Source organism: Scyliorhinus canicula, chromosome 28 (assembly GCF_902713615.1).
Source record: "Scyliorhinus canicula chromosome 28, sScyCan1.1, whole genome shotgun sequence".
In the NCBI taxonomy this organism is placed as follows: domain Eukaryota; kingdom Metazoa; phylum Chordata; class Chondrichthyes; order Carcharhiniformes; family Scyliorhinidae; genus Scyliorhinus; species Scyliorhinus canicula.
Genome location: NC_052173.1, coordinates 7,771,053 through 7,792,324, shown reverse-complemented (window position 1 = coordinate 7,792,324; position 21,272 = coordinate 7,771,053). Strand labels below are relative to the sequence as shown.

Below are 21,272 nucleotides of genomic sequence, written 5' to 3'. Positions count from 1 at the left end.
AGCAACCCCGGGGGGGGGTGGGGGGGGGGGGGGGGGGGGGCGTTGATTATGTTAGCTTATTTTATTTAAATTTGATTTATCTAATTTTAATTTATGGTTAAGTTCTCTTGTTTGGGGGGGGGGGTGGGGGAATGTGATACATGTGATGTTACGGTATGGGGGGAATTGTGGGTGTTATGGGGCTGTTAGTTGCATATTACTGCTTTTTGCTATACTTTTTGTTATATTTCTGCAAAAAATTCCAATAAAAAAAATTTAAAAAAAAAGGAATAAAGAATGACTAGGGTAGAGTAGGGCCAGTCAAGGACAGTGGTGGGAAGTTGTGTGTGGAGGCTGAGGAGATAAGCGAGATACTAAATGATACTTTTCGTCAGTATTCACTCAAGAAAAAGATAATATTGTGGAGGAGAATGCTGAGACCCAGGCTATTAGAATAGATGGCATTGAGGTGCGTAGGGAAGAAGTGTTGGCAATTCTGGACAAGGTGAAAATAGATAAGTCCCCGGGGCCGGATGGGATTTATCCTAGGATTCTCTGGGAAGCCAGGGAAGAGATTGCTGAGCCTTTGGCTTTGATTTTTAGGTCATCATTGGCTACAGGAATAGTGCCAGAGGACTGGAGGATAGCAAATGTGGTCCCTTTGTTCAAGAAGGGGAGTAGAGATAACCCCGGTAACTATAGGCCGGTGAGCCTAACGTCTGTGGTGGGTAAAGTCTTGGAGAGGATTATAAAAGATACGATTTATAATCATCTAGATAGGAATAATATGATTAGGGACAGTCAGCATGGTTTTGTGAAGGGTAGGTCATGCCTCACAAACCTTATCGAGTTCTTTGAGAAGGTGACTGAACAGGTAGACGAGGGTTAGAGCAGTTGATGTGGTGTATATGGATTTCAGTAAAGCGTTTGATAAGGTTCCCCACGGTCGGCTATTGCAGAAAATACGGAGGCTGGGGATTGAGGGTGATTTAGAGATGTGGATCAGAAATTGGCTAGTTGAAAGAAGACAGAGAGTGGTAGTTGATGGGAAATGTTCAGAATGGAGTTCAGTTACGAGTGGCGTACCACAAGGATCAGTTATGGGGCCGTTGCTGTTGTCATTTTTATAAATGACCTAGAGGAGGGCGCAGAAGGATGGGTGAGTAAATTTGCAGACGACACTAAAGTCGGTGGAGTTGTAGACAGTGCGGAAGGATGTTGCAGGTTACAGAGGGACATAGATAAGCTGCAGAGCTGGGCTGAGAGGTGGCAAATGGAGTTTAATGTGGAGAAGTGTGAGGTGATTCACTTTGGAAAGAATAACAGAAATGCGGAATATTTGGCTAATGGTAAAATCTTGGTAGTGTGGATGAGCAGAGGGATCTCGGTGTCCATGTACATAGATCCCTGAAAGTTGCCACCCAGGTTGATAGGGTTGTGAAGAAGGCCTATGGTGTGTTAGCCTTTATTGGTAGAGGGATTGAGTTCCGGAGCCATGAGGTCATGTTGCAGTTGTACAAACTCTAGTACGGCCGCATTTGGAGTATTGCGTACAGTTCTGGTCGCCTCATTATAGGAAGGACGTGGAAGCTTTGGAACGGGTGCAGAGGAGATTTACCAGGATGTTGCCTGGTATGGAGGGAAAGTCTTATGAGGAAGGCTGATGGACTTGAGGTTGTTCTCGTTAGAGAGAAGAAGGTTAAGAGGTGACTTAATAGAGGCATACAAAATGATCAGAGGGTTAGATAGGGTGGACAGCGAGAGCCTTCTCCCGCGGATGGAGGTGGCTAGCACGAGGGGACATAGCCTTAAATTGAGGGTAATAGATATAGGACAGAGGTCAGAGGTGGGTTTTTTTACGCAAAGAGTGGTGAGGCCGTGGAATGCCCTACCTGCAACAGTAGTGAACACGCAACATTGAGGGCATTAAAAATTTATGGATAAGCATATGGATGATAAGGGCATAGTGTAGGTTAGATGGCCTTTAGTTTTTTTTCCATGTCGGTGCAACATCGAGGGCCGAAGGGCCTGTACTGCGCTGTATCATTCTATGTTCTATGTTCTGTGGACCCTTTCCAAGTCCAGCACATCCTTCCTTAGATACGGGGCCCACAATTGCTCACAATACTCCAAATGGGGTCTGACCAGAGCCTTATACAGCCTCAGAAGTACATCCCTGCTCTTGCATTCTGGAATGCTAACATTGCATTTGCCTTCTGAACTGCTGACTGAATCTGCACATTAACCTTAAGAGAATCGTGAACAAGGACTCCCAAGTCCCTTTGTGCTTCTGCTTTCTTAAGCATTTCCCCATTTAGAATATAGTCTAGGCCTAAATTCCTCCTTCCAAAGTGCATAACCTCACACTTTTCCACATTGTATTCCATCTGCCCACTTCTTTGCCCACTCTCCTAGCTTGTCAAAATCCTTCTGCCAGCACTGCTTACTTAATACAACCTGTCCCTCTTCCTAGAACACAGAACATACAGTACAGAAGGAGGCCATTCAGCCCATCGAGTCTGCACCGACCCACTTAAGCCCTCACTTCCACCCTATCCCCGTAACCCAATAACCCCTCCTAACCTTTTGATCACTACGGGCAATTTGTCATGACCAATCCACCTAACCTGCACGTCTTTGGCGTGTGGGAGGAAACCCACGCAGACATGGGGCGAACGTGCAGACTCCACACAGACAGTGACCCAGCGGGGAATCGAACCTGGGACCCTGGCGCTGTGAAGCCACAGTGATATCCACTTGTTCGTCCATGTGGAGGTGGTTTCTTTGTATCATCTGCAAACTTAGCAACAGTGCCTTCAGTACCTTCTTCCAGATCATTAATGTATATTGTGAAAAGTTGTGGTCCCAGCACAGACCCCTGAGGCAGGCCACTAGTGACCGGCTGCCATCCTGAAAAAGACCCCTTGTGTGTGTGGAAGTGAGAATTCGGTATTGGCTGTGGATTCGCAAATGGTTTTTAAAAAAAATATTTTTATTGGTGATTCAAATAACAGTTACAAGAAAGGAAATGGAAAAAAAACTGGGTTCCACATATAAAGTGTTGTGCAATGACATTTGAACGGCCAACCTCGTGACCCTCCTTGTCACTCCAGCCGTGACTTGGGTTCTAATAGAATAGTGGACATCCCTGCTTCGTTCCCCTGTGCAAGCCAAAAGTATTTGGAGCTGGTGGTGTTTGTCCGTACGCTCGCTGTAACAGAGCTTCACCCACGTGGTGGACACCGCTCCAAACCCAAACCGTCCAAGCACCTCCATGAGGTAACCTCCATTCTACTCAATAGAAAGCTTTCTCAGAGTCCAGGGAGACAACCACCTCTGGTGTCCTCTCCCCAGATGGGGTCATTACTGCATTCAACAGGCGTCTGATGTTTGCTGTTAGTTGACTTTTTTCTTAACAAACTCTGATCTTCCGCGATCACATCTGGCCTGCAGCTCCCCAGGCCGCCTTGCCAAAGCTTTCACCAGGAATTCAGCGTCAGTGTTTAGGAGAGAGATGGGTCTCTGTGCTCCACACTCTGGCTGGTCTTTGTCCTTTTTGGGGATCAATGAGATCGAGGCCTGGGCCAGGGTGGGTGGCAGGGCCTCCTTCAACAGTGAGTCATCGAACATCTCCCACAGGTGTGGGAGCAGCGCTGCTGTGAATTTGTTGTAAAAGGCTTCCGGGAACACATCCGGTCCCAGTGCTTTCCCTGGCGTCCTAGTGGTGCTTCCAGCACTTTAATAAATTTAGAGTATCCAATTAATTTTTTTCCAATTAACGGGCAATTTAGCGTGGCCAAGGAAAAATCAAAGGGGGCTTGGCTTTACCGAGCCTACAATACTACCACTGGGCAGCAATGGCAGAGAGAGTGAGGGGGATGGGTACAAGAACCCGACACAGATTGGGTACAAATGGAGGAGGCCTCCTGTAAAGGAACGACCCACCGTGCCCTGGCTACAGCAGCACTCCCATCCTCCTCAACAAGGTACACAACGAGCCTAGTGGTAGCGGCCACGCTGAGAACGTGGACCCAACTGAGACAACACTTTGGGATAGACAGAATGTTCCCCATGGCTCCCAAACGCGGCAATCACAGATTCTCTCCCCCCCCCCCTCCAGCCATGCTAGATACCACCTTCAAAAGATCAGGGCGGGGGCACACTGATGGCCGGGGACTTCTACGTTGGGCACAGACTGGTGACACTGGACGAACTGACGAGGAAGTGGAAGCTCACAAAGGACAGGAAATGAGACACCTCCAAATAAAATACTTCCTCCGCAAAGAGACAGTAGGGTACCCCGGGACCCCAGAAACCACACTACTAGAGGACCTGATAGGCGCAAGCAGCGAGTAGGGGAGGGCTATGTGGGAAAATATACGGACAGCTACTGGACAGAGCCCGGACTCCACTGGACGGGACCAGACAAAAATGGGAGGATGAACTGGGGACAGAGGTAGGATGGGGACTCTGGACCGAAGCACTGAGCAGGGTGAACTCCACTTCCTCCTGCACAAGGCTAAGCCTAATGCAGCTCAAAGTGGTGCACAGAGCGCACCTGACCAGAACCCGAATGAGCAGGTTCTTCCCGGAGGGGGAGGATAAATGTGAACGGTGCCAGAGGGGCCCGGCCAACCACACCCACATGTTCTGGGCTTGCCCCAAGCTTGCTGGGTTCTGGGCAGCCTTCTCCGAGGCAATGTCCAAGGTTATGGGGGTGAGGGTGAAGCCATGCCCAATAGTGGCAATCTTCGGGGTATCGGAGCAGCCAGAGTTACACATGGGGAAGGGGGCCAACGCCCTCGCTTTCGCTTCCCTAATCGCACGCCGGAGAATCCTGCTCGGCTGGCGATCGGCAGCACCGCCCACAGCTGCAGACTGGCTCGCTGACCTGTCGGAACTTCTCCACCTGGAGAAGATTAAGTCTGCCATCCGAGGGTCAGAGGAAGGCTTCTTAGATGCATGGGGGCAGTTTGTCGGGGGGGGGGGGGGGGGTTAGTCCCCCTCTGAAAATACCAGCAAAGTACAGCTGAAACCAACGGGGGGGGGAGAGAATGGGGGGGACCATAGACTGATCCAGAGGGTGGCGAAAAATATAGGGTCAATTAAAAGAAAGACAAAATAAATCTTTCTGTACAATAAAGTAAATTAACGCGGGTAAGAAAAATGTGATGTGTGTATATATACAATTGTTAATAAATATGAGAAATGCCAATAAAAAGATTTTTAAAAATAAATAAATAAAAATTTAGCGTGTCCAATCCACCTAGCCTGCACATCTTTGGGTTGTGGGGGCGAAACCCACGCAGACACGGGGAGAATGTGCAAACTCCACACGGACAGTGACCCTGGGCCGGGATCGAACACGGGTCCTTGGCGCCCTGAGGCTGCAGTGCTAACCACTGCACCTGTGCTGCCCCTTCATTCCTCATTCTAACCAGCTTTAGGGCGACACGGTGGCACAGTGCTTAGCACTGCTGCCTCACAACGCCAAAGACCCGAGTTCGATTCAGGCCTTGGGTGACTGTGTGCAATTTGCACGTTCTCCCCGTGCCTGCGTGGGTTTCCTCCGGGTTCTCCAGTTTCCTCCAGCAGTGCAAAGATCAGGTAATTTGGGCATTCTGAATTCTCCCTCTGTGTACCCGAACAGGCGCCCGAGTGTGGCGACTAGGGGCTTTTTACAGTAACTTCATTGCAGTGTTAATGTAAGCTTACTTCTGACAATAAAGATTATTATTATTAAGTAGATGTGCATGTTAGGTGGATTGGCCATTTTAAGCTGCTCCTTCGTGTCCAAAGGTTAGGTGAGGTTATGGGGATAAGGCGAGTGTGTGGGTCTGGGTAAGGTGCTCTTTCAGAGGGTTGATGCAGACCAATTGGGCCAAATGATTGCCTCCTGCACTGTAGGGATTCTATAAACCGGAGGGTGAAAGGTTATCAGGGGTCGGCAGGAATGTGGGGTTGAGGTTACAATCAGATCAGCCACAATCTTATCGAATGGCGGAGCAGGCTCGAGGGGCCGAGTGGCCTACTCTTGCTCCTAATTTGTATGTGCCATTCCTTTGCTGGGGTTTAACAGTTCGTTTTCTCACTCTTGTTTCCTGTTCTAGGCCTACGAGTTGGGGAGCATTGCACACAGCATAGTGGCACACAGTGTCAACCATGTCAAAACAAAACTTACCAAGATCATTTCAACGGAGATGAGAGGTGCAAGGCGTGCAAGTCTTGTGGAGAAGGTGAGTGATTAAAACAAGGCAAAGCGTAGGAGGGGTTTCTGCGGTGCGTTCAGAAGAATGTTCCAGATCAATCCGTTACTAGTCCCAACGAGGCAAGAGCCCTCGCTGGATCTGCCTCTGGGGAATGGTGGGTCAAGGGGAGGGGCATTTATGGGACTATGGTCATCGTGCCATAAAGTTTGGATTGACTATGGAAAAGGTGAAGCGGCAATGGGGTATAAATAATGAGCTTGGGGAAGGCTCATTTCATTGGCGTGAGAAAGTAAAGAAAGCTGTAATGGAATAATGGGATGCCTTTCCAGACGAGATGGTTCAGGTACAGTGATGGTACATTCCCATGAGGGGGGGGAAGGTAGGACAAACAAACCAGAGCTTCCTGGATGATGAAAGAGATAGAGAATAAAATAGAGAGAGAGAAAGTATAAGAAGAGACTGACAGCGATCATAAAAGGGAATTGCAGAGTCTTCTCTAGCTGTATAAATAGTCTAAGCGGAGGAGTGAGTCTGATTAGGGATCAGAAAGGAGATTTACACATGGAGTAAGAGGGGATGATTGCGGAACTAAATGAATATTTTGCATCTGTCTTTACCAAGGACGAAGGTGCTGCCAAAGTCACAGTGAAAGAGGCAGCAGTTGAGACACTGGAATAAATATTGATAAAGAAGAGATTTTGATAAGGCGCCAGGACCAGATGAGATGCATCCAGGGATTCTGAGGGAAGGAAGGATGGAAATTGCAGAGGCCCTGACCATCATTTGTCAATCCTCCTTCGATACAGAGGTGGTGCCAGGGGACGAGAGAATTGCAAATGTAGCAAATGCCTTTTGGAGGTCCATTTACACCCCATCAACTCTTCATCATACTTCATGTTACTTCATCATAAATCCCAATCACATTTACTAAACATGATTTGTCCTCAACAAATCTGTGTTGGCTTTTATTAATTCGCCCACATTTTGAATTAATTTTGTGCCAGATGATCATTTCTAGAAGCTTCCACATCATCAAGGTTGAATTGGCTGGCCCGTAATTGCTGGACTTAACCTTAAACCCTGTTTTGAACGATCAGTGAAGGTGACAGGGCATATTGAGAAAGCAGTTAATAAAGGGTACAGGTGGCAGCACGGTGGCGCAGTGGGTTAGCCCTGCTGCCTCATGGTGCTGAGGTCCCATGTTCGATACCGGCTCTGGGTCACTGTCCGTGTGGAGTTTGCACATTTTCCCCGTGTCTGCGTGGGTCTCACCCCCACAACCCAAAGATGTGCAGAGTAGGTGGATTGGCCATGCTAAAGTGCCCCTTAATTGGAAAAAAAATAATTCGGTACTCTACATTTATTTTTTTTCAAAGGATACAGAATCCTTGGCTTTATCAATAGGGGCAGAGAGTACAACAGCAAGGTGGTTATGTTAAAATTGTATAAAACGCTGGTTCAAACTCAACTGGAGTATTGTGCTCAGTTCTGGACACCACACTTTAGCGAGCATACACAGGGATTGGAGAAGCTGTAAAAAGGAATAACGAGAATGCTCCCAGGGATGAGGAACTGCAGTTACATTGAGAGATCCTGGGACTGTTCTTCCAGAAAAGAAGGTTGAGAGACATAAGAGTAGATCAAGAGAAACTCTTCTCATTGGGGGAAGGATTGAGAACCGGGGACACAGATATAAGGTAATTACCAAAACAAATAGAGATATAGATATATAGAAGATATAGAACAGTACAGCACAGAACAGGCCCTTCGGCCCTCGATGTTGTGTCGAGCCATGATCACCCTACTCAAACCCACGTATCCACCCTATACCCGTAACCCAACAACCCCCCCCCCCCACCCAACCTTACTTTATAGGACACTACGGGCAATTTAGCATGGCCATTCCACCTAACCCGCACATCTTTGGACTGTGGGAGGAAACCGGAGCACCCGGAGGAAACCCACGCACACACGGGGAGGACGTGCAGACTCCGCACAGACAGTGACCCAGCCGGGAATCGAACCTGGGACCCTGGAGCTGTGAAGCATTTATGCTAACCACCATGCTACCATGCTGCCCGAGGTGACAGAAGGAAAAAAACATTTTTATATAGTGAGTGGTTAGGAGCTGGAATGTACTGTCTGTGAGTGTGGTGGAGGCAGATTCACACAGCGAGTGGTTAGGATCTCGAATGTACTGTCTGTGAGTGTGGTGGAGACAGATTCACACAGCGAGTGGTTAGGAGCTGGAATGTACTGTCTGTGAGTGTAGTGGAGGCAGATTCACGCAGCGAGTGGTTAGGATCTGGAATGTACTGTCTGTAAGTGTGGTGGAGACAGATTCACACAGCGAGTGGTTAGGATGTGGAATGTACTGTCTGTGAGTGTGGTGGAGACAGATTCACACAGCGAGTGGTTAGGATCTGGAATGTACTGTCTGTGTGTGTAGTGGAGGCAGATTCACGCAGCGAGTGGTTAGGATCTGGAATGTACTGTCTGTAAGTGTGGTGGAGACAGATTCACACAGCGAGTGGTTAGGATGTGGAATGTACTGTCTGTGAGTGTGGTGGAGACAGATTCACACAGCGAGTGGTTAGGATCTGGAATGTACTGTCTGTGAGTGTGGTGGAGGCAGATTCACACAGCGAGTGGTTAGGATCTGGAATGTACTGTCTGTGAGTGTGGTGGGGACAGATTCACACAGCGAGTGGTTAGGATCTGGAATGTACTGTCTGTGAGTGTGGTGGAAACAGATTCACACAGCGAGTGGTTAGGGTCTGGAATGTTCTGTCTGTGAGTGTGGTGGAGGCAGATTCACACAGCGAGTGGTTAGGATCTGGAATGCACTGTCTGTGAGTGTGGTGGAGACAGATTCACACAGCGAGTGGTTAGGATCTGGAATGTACTGTCTGAGTGTGGTGGAGGCAGATTCACACAGCGAGTGGTTAGGATCTGGAATGTACTGTCTGTGAGTGTGGTGGAGGCAGATTCACACAGCGAGTGGTTAGGATCTGGAATGTACTGTCTGTGAGTGTGGTGGAGACAGATTCACACAGCGAGTGGTTAGGAGCTGGAATGTACTGTCTGTGAGTGTGGTGGAAACAGATTCACACAGCGAGTGGTTAGGATGTGGAATGTACTGTCTGTGAGTGTGGTGGAGGCAGATTCACATGGTGCGTGGGCGGCACGACAGCACAGTGGTTAGCAATGTTGCTTCACCGCTCCAGGGTCCCAGGTTCGATTCCCGGCTTGGGTCACTGTCTGTGCGGAGTCTGCACGTTCTCCCCACGTCTGCGTGGGTTTCCTCCGGGTGCTCCGGTTTCCTCCCACAAGTCCCGAAAGACGTGCTGTTCGGTGAATTGGACATTCTGAATTCTCCCTCTGTGACCCGAACAGGCGCCGGAATGTGGCGACTAGGGGCTTTTCACAGTAACTTCATTGTTAATGTAAACCTACTGGTGACAATAAAGATGATTATTATTATTATTAGCTGAGGTTCTGTGGATGACTGCCTGGAATAGACAGGGAGCTCAGCCCTTCTGTCCACAGGACTCTGTGACATCCGCAAAACCAAATTCAGGCTGTTATTGGCAACTACAAGAAGTTTAAACCCCAATCCCAGATGTTAACAAGAATCTATTCTCTGCAGGGATGTTTCCAATGAAAGAGTGCGAGAATACATATGACACTGTCTGTGATTGCTCAGAAGGTTACCATTGCGATAACATCACTGAGGATGGCTGTGATCAGTGTACAAGACACAGCAATTGTGGACCAGGGGAGGAAGTTGTGCGGCGAGGTAAGGTCCATCTATCCTTACTACTATTGAGTTTTCTTCAACCGCGTCAGTAAATTTTAAAATACTTAAAGCTCAGACACCCTGGGTAGACTGCTGACCGGGCAGAATACAGTCTCTTCGGCTCATTCATTGACCGCCAGCCCAACCCAGTCATCCCGAGTCTTCACTGATGTCCGTCAAATCGTTCTGCAATCTGCTTGGTTGAATTAACAGCGGCACAAGCCTCTGGAATCTGCAGCCTGCTTTTCTTTAGGGTCACGGGCCAGTCTTCAGTTTGAACCAATCCAGGCCTCTGCATGCATTAACAGCAAAGGCCGCATCAAAGGCGCAGGCCCATTAATCGTCCATGGACAAAAATTGAAAGAGCAAACAGAGTTTACGCAGGAGGAACCTGACACTAGCTCAGCACTTCAATGTGTTCTGTTGCCAGGCTCTGTAACTGATTGTTACGGGAATTCCTCCTAAACTCCATTCAGAATTTGTTCATGAAAATCTATCCAGGCAGACTGGCATCAAAGTCATTGCAAACGAGCAGCTATTGTCACAGCTCATTAAAATACAGCGAGACCCCATTACCCAGACTAAAATACAGCGAGACCCCATTACCCAGACTAAAATACAGCGAGACCCCATTACCCAGACTAAAATACAGCGAGACCCCATTACCCAGACTAAAATACAGCGAGACCCCATTACCCAGACTAAAATACAGCCAGACCCCATTACCCAGACTAAAATACAGCGAGACCCCATTACCCAGACTAAAATACAGCGAGACCCCATTACCCAGACTAAAATACAGCGAGACCCCATTACCCAGACTAAATACAGCGAGACCCCGTTACCCAGACTAAAATACAGCGAGACCCCATTACCCAGACTAAAATACAGCGAGACCCCATTACCCAGACTAAAATACAGCGAGACGCAATTACCCAGACTAAAATACAGCGAGACCCCATTACCCAGACTAAATACAGCGAGACCCCATTACCCAGACTAAATACAGCGAGACCCCATTACCCAGACTAAAATACAGCGAGACCCCATTACCCAGACTAAAATACAGCGAGACCCCATTACCCAGACTAAAATACAGCGAGACCCCATTACCCAGACTAAAATACAGCGAGACCCCGTTACCCAGACTAAAATACAGCGAGACCCCGTTACCCAGACTAAAATACAGCGAGACCCCCATTACCCAGACTAAAATACAGCGAGACCCCCATTACCCAGACTAAAATACAGCGAGACCCCATTACCCAGACTAAAATACAGCGAGACCCCATTACCCAGACTAAAATACAGCGAGACCCCATTACCCAGACTAAAATACAGCGAGACCCCATTACCCAGACTAAAATACAGCGAGACCCCATTACCCAGACTAAAATACAGCGAGACCCCATTACCCAGACTAAAATACAGCGAGACCCCATTACCCAGACTAAAATACAGCGAGACCCCATTACCCAGACTAAAATACAGCGAGACCCCATTACCCAGACTAAAATACAGCGAGACCCCATTACCCAGACTAAAATACAGCGAGACCCCGTTACCCAGACTAAAATACAGCGAGACCCCATTACCCAGACTAAAATACAGCGAGACCCCATTACCCAGACTAAAATACAGCGAGACCCCGTTACCCAGACTAAAATACAGCGAGACCCCGTTACCCAGACTAAAATACAGCGAGACCCCCATTACCCAGACTAAAATACAGCGAGACCCCCATTACCCAGACTAAAATACAGCGAGACCCCATTACCCAGACTAAAATACAGCGAGACCCCATTACCCAGACTAAAATACAGCGAGACCCATTACCCAGACTAAAATACAGCGAGACCCCATTACCCAGACTAAAATACAGCGAGACCCCATTACCCAGACTAAAATACAGCGAGACCCCATTACCCAGACTAAAATACAGCGAGGCCCCCATTACCCAGACTAAAATACAGCGAGACCCCATTACCCAGACTAAAATACAGCGAGACCCCATTACCCAGACTAAAATACAGCGAGACCCCATTACCCAGACTAAAATACAGCGAGACCCCATTACCCAGACTAAAATACAGCGAGACCCCGTTACCCAGACTAAAATACAGCGAGACCCCGTTACCCAGACTAAAATACAGCGAGACCCCATTACCCAGACTAAAATACAGCGAGACCCCATTACCCAGACTAAAATACAGCGAGACCCCGTTACCCAGACTAAAATACAGCGAGACCCCATTACCCAGACTAAAATACAGCGAGACCCCATTACCCAGACTAAAATACAGCGAGACCCCATTACCCAGACTAAAATACAGCGAGACCCCATTACCCAGACTAAAATACAGCGAGACCCCATTACCCAGACTAAAATACAGCGAGACCCCCATTACCCAGACTAAAATACAGCGAGACCCCCATTACCCAGACTAAAATACAGCGAGACCCCATTACCCAGACTAAAATACAGCGAGACCCCATTACCCAGACTAAAATACAGCGAGACCCCGTTACCCAGACTAAAATACAGCGAGACCCCGTTACCCAGACTAAAATACAGCGAGACCCCATTACCCAGACTAAAATACAGCGAGACCCCATTACCCAGACTAAAATACAGCGAGACCCCGTTACCCAGACTAAAATACAGCGAGACCCCGTTACCCAGACTAAAATACAGCGAGACCCCATTACCCAGACTAAAATACAGCGAGACCCCATTACCCAGACTAAAATACAGCGAGACCCCATTACCCAGACTAAAATACAGCGAGACCCCATTACCCAGACTAAAATACAGCGAGACCCCATTACCCAGACTAAAATACAGCGAGACCCCATTACCAAGCCCGACATCACAGCACAAATAGTCTCTCAACGTGACCACTCCCACCCTCACCTTGTCTGTCACTCGCAGAACTACAATATAAATGGCTGCCATCTCCAGTAGAACACTTCAATCGACCCCCTCACGGTTTATTTTAACCTTCTCGAGGTGCAAAAACTGCATCAAATCGCCTGACCATGCTGAAACTGAGGTACTTGGCAGTGTTGCCAACCTTCAGCCCAGCAGGATATGCCTCTGCACCACCAACGACCCATCCAAAGCTCTGGCACATCCGGCTCCGAAACCTCGCCGATGGCCACCAGGGGGCAGGGCGCTAGCTCAATATTGAGGATCGTCGACATGGTGCTGAAAAAGGAACCCCAGAAACCCACCAAACCATGTGTGTGTGATGTGCAGGCCCCCTGGAGCAGAGCTCACACCTATCCTGCACCCGCTCAAAGAAATAATAATAATCTGTATTATTGTCACAAGTAGGCTTTCATTAACACAGTGGTTAGCACAGTCACTTCACAGCTCCAGGGTCCCAGGTTCAATCCCCGGCTTGGGTCACTGTCTGTGAAAGACGTGCTGTTGGGTGAATTGGACATTCTGAATTCTCCCTCTGTGTACCTGAACAGGCGCCAAAATGTGGCGACTAGGGGCTTTTCACAGTAACTTCATTGCAGTGTTAATGTCAGCCTACTTGTGACAATAATAAAGATTATTATTATTATTATTAACACTGCAATGAAGTTACTGTGAAAATCCCCTAGTCGCCACATTCCGGCGCCTGTTCGGGTCACAGAGGGAGAATTCAGAATGTCCAATTCACCGAACAGCACGTCTTTCGGGACTTGTGGGAGGAAACCGGAGCACCCGGAGGAAACCCACGCAGACACGGAGAAAATGCAGACTCCGCACAGACAGTGACCCAAGCGGGAATTGAACCCAGGACCCTGGAGCTGTGAAGCAACAGTGCTAATCACCGTGATACCGTGCCGCCCATCCTAGCCTTAGTGAAGTGCACTCGAAACTCTACCTTTAGCTGGAGCTGGATCAGGCTCGGTCTCACACACAACAACGTGGCGTTTACCCTTCGCAGCCCCTCACTCCATACCTCCTCCTTCAGTGTTGACCCCAACTCCACCCATTTAGCCTTCACCCCTTCCAAAGAACTCAACTATTTTGGCCTCCTTACTTAAGGAGGGATATTGCATTGGAAACAATTTAGAGAAGATTCACTTGGCTGCTTCATAGAACATAGAACAGTACAGCGCAGTACAGGCCCTTCAGCCCACGATGTTGTGCCGAACACTTATCCTAATCTGAGATCAACCTAACCTACACCCCTTCAATTTACTGCTGTCCATGTGCCTGTCTAAGAGTCGCTTAAATGTCCCCAATGACTCTGACTCCACCACCTCTGCTGGCAGTGCATTCCACACACCCACCACTCTGTGTAAAGAACCGACCACTGACATCTCCCCTATACCTTACTCACCTTAAAATTATGTCCCCTCGTGACAGCCATTTCCGCCCTGGGGTAAAGTCTCTGGCTATCCACTCTATCCATGCCTCTCATCACCCTGTGCACCTCTATCAAGTCACCTCTCTTCCTTCTTCGCTCCAGTGAGAAAAGCCCTAGCTCCCTCAACCTTTCTTCATAAGACATGCCCTCCAGTCCAGGCAGCATCCTGGTAAATCTCCTCTGTACCCTCTCCAAAGCATCCACATCCTTCCTATAATGAGGCGACCAGAACTGGACACAATATTCCAAGTGTGGTCTAACCAGGGTTTGATAAAGCTGCAGCAAAACCTCAGCTCTTAAACTCAATCCCCCTGTTAATGAAAGCCAACACACCATACGCCTTCTTAACAATCCGATCGACCTGCAACTTTGAGGGATCTATGTACATGGACCCCAAGATCCTTCTGTTCCTCCACACTTCCAAGAATCCTGCCTTTATCCCTGTATTCAGCATTCAAATTCAACCTTGCAGCATGCATCACTTCACATTTATCAAGGTTGAACTCCATCTGCCACTTCTCAGCCCAGCTCTGCATCCTGTCAACGTCCTGTTGTAACCTGTACAGCCCTCAACACTATCTACAACTCCACCAACCTTTGTGTCATCGGCAAACTTACTAATCCACCCTTCCACTTCCTCATCCAAGTCATTTATAAAAACCACAAAGAGCAGAGGTCCCAGAACAGATCCCTGCGGGACACCACTGGTCACCGACCTCCAGGCGGAATACTTTCCATCCACTACCACTCGCTATCTTCTTTCAGCCAATTCTGTATCCAGACAGCCAAATTTCCCTGTATCCCACGCCCCCTAACTTTCTGAATGAGCCTACCATGGGGAACCTTATCAAATGCCTTACTGAAATCCATATATACCACATCCACTGCCTGACCTTCATCAATGTGTCTTGTCACATCCTCATAGAATTCAATGAGGCTTGTGAGGCATGACCTGCCCCTCACAAAGCCATGCTGACTATCTTTAATCAAACTATGTTTTTCTAAATAATCATAAATCCTATCTCTCAGAATCCTTTCGAATATTTTGCTCCCCACAGACGTAAGACTGACTGGGTCTGTAATTCCCAGGGATTTCCCTATTCCCTTTCTTGAGCAAGGGAACAACATTCGCCTCCCTCCAATCATCCAGTACTACTCCAGTGGAGAGTGAGGACGCAAAGATCATCGCCAACGGCGCATCAATCTCCTCCCTCGCTTCCCGTAGTAACCGTGGGTATATCCCGTCAGGCCCAGGGGACTTATCTATCCTGATGCTTTTCAAAATTTCCAGCACATCCTCCTCCTTACTATCAACCTGTTCAAGTCTATTAACCTGGTTCACGCTGTTCTCATGAGCAACAAGGTCCCTCTCTCTAATGAATACTGAAGCAAAATATTCATTTAGGGCCTCCCCCATCTCCTCGGACTCGAGGCACAAGTTCCCTCCACTATCCCTGATCGGCCCTACTCTCACTCTGATCATCCCCCTCTTTCTCACATAAGTGTCGAAGGCCTTGGGGTTTTCCCTAATCCTTCCCGCCAGGGCTTTTTCATGCCCCCTTCTAGCTCTCCTCAGTCCATTTTTGGGTTCCTTCCTGGCGACCTTGTAACCCTCTAGAGCCGAGTCAGATCCTTGCTTCCTCAACCTTATGTAAGCTTCCTTCTTCCTCTTGACTAGAAGCTCAACTTCTCTTGTCATCCGAGGCTCCTTCACCTTACCATTCCTTCCTCGTCTCAGTGGGACAAAATTATTCAGCACTCGCAGCAAGTGCTCCTTAAACAATGCCCACATTACTGTCGTGCATTTCCCCAGAACAACTGTTCCCACTTTATGCTCTTCAGCACCTGTCTAATAGCAGTATAATTTCCCCTCCCCCAATTAAATATCTTCCCATACTGGCTGTTCCTCTCCCTCTCCATGACTACGGTAAAGGTCAAGGACACCTGGCCTGGTTCGTTGCCAAGCACCAATCCAATATGGCCTCTCTTTCCAGTCGGCCTATCTACATATTGAGTCAGGAATCCTTCCTGTACACACCTGACACAATCTGCTCCATCCAAACCATTTGCACTACGGAGGTTCCAGTCAATATTAGGGAAGTTGAAGTCAGCATTCTGCACCTTTCCAAGATCTGTCGCCCAATCTCTCTCCATCTCTCTGCTGCTATTGGGGGGGTCTATAGAAAACTCCCAATAAAGTGACTGCGCCTTTCCTGTTTCTGACTTCCACCCATACTGACTCAGTAGACAAACCCGCCTCGAATACCTAATTTTCTGCAGCTGTGATGCACTCCCTAATTAACAGTGCTACTCCCCCTCCTCTTTTACCTACCTCCCTATGCTTCTTAAAACATCTAAACCCCGGAACATCTAACAACCATTCCTGCCCCTGTGAAATCCATGTCTCCGTAATGGCCACAACATCGTAGTTCCAAGTACTGATCCATGCTCTAAATTCATCTCCCTTATTCCTGACACCCCTTGCATTGAAACAGACACACTTTAACCCATTCCACTGAGTGCAACTTTGCCCTATCAACTGTCTATCCTTCCTCACAGACTCGCTGCATACTATTGCTGCCTGTTCAACAGCTACCCTATCCTCTGATCCGTAGCTCTGGTTCCCATCCCCTTGGGATCCCAGCTTCCTGGGATGAAGGGGGTTTATGTGATGAGGTAAGATTGAGCAAGTTGGGCCCGTACTCATTGGAGTTTTGAAGAATGAATCATAGAATTTACAGTGCAGAAGGAGGCCATTCGGCCCATCAAGGCTACACTGGCTCTTGGAAACTGCACCTGACCCAAGCCCACACCTCCACCCTATCCCCATTACCCAGTATACCCACCCAACACCAAGGACACTAAGGGGCAGTTTATCATGTCCAATCCACCTAACTGGGACATCTTTGGATTGTGGGAGGAAACCGGAGCACCCGGAGGAAACCCACGCAGACACGGGGAGAACGTGCAAACTCCGCACAGACAGTGACCCAGCCGGGAATCGAACCTGGGACCCTGGAGCTGTGAAGCAATTGTGCTAACCATAATGCTACTGAAACATATGAGATCCTGAGGGAGCTTGGCAGGGTAAATGTTGAGAGGATGTTTCCCCTCGGCGGGGGGGGGGGATATCTACAACTAGGGGGCACAGTTTAAAATAAGGAGTCACCCATCTGAGACGAAAATGAGGAGGAATTTCTCTCTTGAGGATCATTAGTCTGTGAAACTCTCTTCCCAGGGAGGCTGTGGGTCACTGAATATATTCAGGGCCGAGTTAGTTCGATTCTTGATCGACGAGTGAGTTAAGTGTTATTGAGGACAGACAGGAAAGTGGAGTTCCGGACACACTCCAATCAGCCTCTTATTTTCACTTCTTATTTATGTGGAGTTTGCACGTTCTCCCCGTGTGTGAGTGGGTTTTCTCCGGGTGCTCCGGTTTCCTCCCACCGTCCAAAGATGTTCAGGTTACGGGGATAGGGTGGGGGTGTGAGTCTAGTTATGGTGTTCTTTTGGAGGGTTAGTGTAGACGCGATAGGCCAAATGGCCTCCTTCTACATTGTAGTGATTCTATGAGCAGGCTCGATGGGCTAAATGGCCAACTCCTATTTCCTATGATCTTACCATGAATGTGTGAGTGAGGCCAGGATTGCACATAACTGGGATCTTTCCTGCTCTGTGTTTCCCAGTCAGTTCAGACTGGCACTGTGATGCCAACCCGAATGTTGAATGTTTAAACTTCTATTTCTCAGGCGCTTACAGGAAAGACACATTGTGCCGTCCTCAACCAAGCGGGAGACCTTTCACTGGAGAAACGTCATCCACACCATCTGTAGACGAGTCAAAGTGAGTAGCCTGTTGCAGAGCACTTTCAATCCACCATATTTACAGACACCACCTGTTGTATCTTTGGACTAACATTACAAAATAAATAGATTACCCAAGCATGTGGTTTAAACTAATGTGGCAGGGGGATGGGAACCGATGCAGGAAGTTGGAAGGTAGTAAAACAGGGACAGAAAGCAAAAGGAAGTGAAGGGAAAAGTGCAAGGCAGAGAAGACATAGTCAAAAATCAAAAAGGGCGACAGTACAAGGTACAGTGACTGAGGGGAGCACGGTGAATAGGCCCAGTAATAACAAAAGGAGTAAAACTGGAGATGTTAAGATTCAAAACAGAGGTAAAAAACCAACATAAGTGTACTTTACCTGAATGCTCGTAGTATTCGGAATAAAGTAAATGAGTTGGTGGCACAAATCATCGTAAATGACTATGATTTAGTGGCCATTACTGAAACGTGGTTAAAGGATGGTCACGACTGGGAGTTAAATATCCGAGGGTATCAAACTATTCGGAAGGACAGAGTGGATGATAAGGGAGGTGGTGGTGTTCTGTTATTTAAGGATGACATCCGGGCAATAGTAAGGGATGACATCGGTGCTATGGAGGATAAGGTTGAATCCATTTGGGTGGAAATCAGGAATAGTAAGGCGAAAAAATCACTGATAGGAGTAATCTATCGGCCACCAAATAGTAACGATATGGTGGGGCAGGCAGTAAACAAAGAAATAACTGATGCATGTAGAAATGGTACAGCAGTTATCATGGGGGATTTTAATCTACATGTCGATTGGTTTAACCAGGTCGGTCAAAGCAACCTTGAGGAGGAGTTTATAGAATGTATCCGCGATAGTTTCCTAGAACAGTATGTAATGGAACCTACGAGGGAACAAGCGGTCCTAGATCTTCGCCTGTGTAATGAGACAGGATTGATTCATGATCTCATAGTTAGGGATCCTCTCGGAAGGAGCGATCACAATATGGTGGAATTTAAAATACAGATGGAGGGTGAGAAAGTAAAATCAAATACTAGTGTTTTGTGTTTAAACAAAGGAGATTACAATGGGATGAGAGAAGAACTAGCTAAGGTAGACTGGGAGCAAAGACTTTATGGTGGAACAGTTGAGGAACAGTGGAGAACCTTCCAAGCGATTTTTCACAGTGCTCAGCAAAGGTTTATACCAACAAAAAGGAAGGATGGTAGAAAGAGGGAAAATCAACCGTGGATATCTAAGGAAATAAGGGAGAGTATCAAATTGAAGGAAAAAGCATATAAAGTGGCAAAGATTGCTGGGAGACTAGAGGACTGGGAAATCTTTAGGGGGCAACAGAAAGCTACTAAAAAAGCTATAAAGAAGAGTAAGATAGAGTATGAGAGTAAACTTGCTCAGAATATAAAAACAGACAGTAAAAGTTTTTACAAATATATAAAACAAAAAAGAGTGGCTAAGGTAAATATTGGTCCTTTAGAGGATGAGAAGGGAGTTTTAATAATGGGAGATGAGGAAATGGCTGAGGAACTGAACAGGCTTTTTGGGTCGGTCTTCACAGTGGAAGACACAAATAAAATGCCAGCGACTGATAGAAATGAGGCTATGGCAGATGAGGACCTTGAGAGGATTGTTATCACTAAGGAGGTAGTGATGGGCAAGCTAATGGGGCTAAAGATAGACACGTCTCCTGGCCCTGATGGAATGCACCCCAGAGTGCTAAAAGAAATGGCTAGGGAAATTGCAGATGCACTAATGATGATTTACCAAAATTCACTAGACTCTGGGGTGGTCCCGGTGGATTGGAAATTAGCAAACGTGACACCACTGTTTAAAAAAGGAGGTAGGCAGAGAGCAGGAAATTATAGGCCAGTGAGCTTAACTTCGGTAGTAGGGAAGATGCTGGAATCTATCATCAAGGAAGAAATAGCGAGGCATCTGGATAGAAATTGCCCCATTGGGCAGACGCAGCATGGGTTCATAAAGGGCAGGTCATGCCGAACTAATTTAGTGGCATTTTTTGAGGACATTACCAGTGCAGTAGATAAAGGGGAGCCAATGGATGTGGTATATCTGGATTTCCAGAAAGCCTTTGACAAGGTGCCACACAAAAGGTTGCTGCATAAGATAAAGATGCATGGCATTAAGGGTAAAGTAGTAGCATGGATAGAGGATTGGTTAATTAATAGAAAGCAAAGAGTGGGGATTAATGGGTGTTTCTCTGGTTGGCAATCAGTAGCTAGTGGTGTCCCTCAGGGATCCGTGTTGGGCCCACAATTGTTCACAATTTACATAGATGATTTGGAGTTGAGGACCAAGGGCAATGTGTCCAAGTTTGCAGATGACACTAAGATGAGTGGTAAAGCGAAAAGTGCAGAGGATACTGGAAGTCTGCAGAGGGATTTGGATAGGTTATGTGAATGGGCTTGGGTCTGGCAGATGGAATACAATGTTGACAAATGTGAGGTTATCCATTTTGGTAGGAATAACAGCAAACGGGATTATTATTTAAACGATAAAATATTAAAGCATGCTGCTGTGCAGAGAGACCTGGGTGTGCTAGTGCATGAATCACAGAAAGTTGGTTTACAGGTGCAACAGGTGATTAAGAAGGCAAATGGAATTTTGTCCTTCATTGCTAGAGGGATGGAGTTTAAGACTAGGGAGGTTATGTTGCAATTGTATAAGGTGTTAGTGAGGCCACACCTGGAGTATTGTGTACGGTTTTGGTCTCCTTACTTGAGAAAGGACGTACTGGCACTGGAGGGTGTGCAGAGGAGATTCACTAGGTTAATCCCAGAGCTGAAGGGGTTGGATTACGAGGAGAGGTTGAGTAGACTGGGACTGTACTCGTTGGAATTTAGAAGGATGAGGGGGGATCTTATAGAAACATATAAAATTATGAAGGGAATAGATAGGATAGATGCGGGCAGGTTGTTTCTACTGGCGGGTGAAAGCAGAATTAGGGGACATGGCCTCAAAATAAGGGGAAGTAGATTTAGGACTGAGTTTAGAGGGAACTTCTTCACCCAAAGGGTTGTTAATCTATGGAATTCCTTGCCCAGTGAAGCAGTTGAGGCTCCTTCATT

The 21,272-nt window shown here is 47.5% G+C and overlaps 1 protein-coding gene across 1 annotated transcript in view; it reads left to right on the top strand.

The window, feature by feature from the left end:
* The window catches only part of LOC119958092 (tumor necrosis factor receptor superfamily member 14-like), a 51,263-nt gene that overhangs the window by 17,238 nt on the left and 12,753 nt on the right, over positions 1–21,272 (top strand). The window contains exons 3-5 of the mRNA XM_038786320.1: positions 6,090–6,215; positions 9,838–9,987; positions 18,107–18,200. Coding sequence (XP_038642248.1) covers positions 6,090–6,215; positions 9,838–9,987; positions 18,107–18,200 — 370 coding nt within the window. The remainder of the gene's footprint in view (positions 1–6,089; positions 6,216–9,837; positions 9,988–18,106; positions 18,201–21,272) is intronic.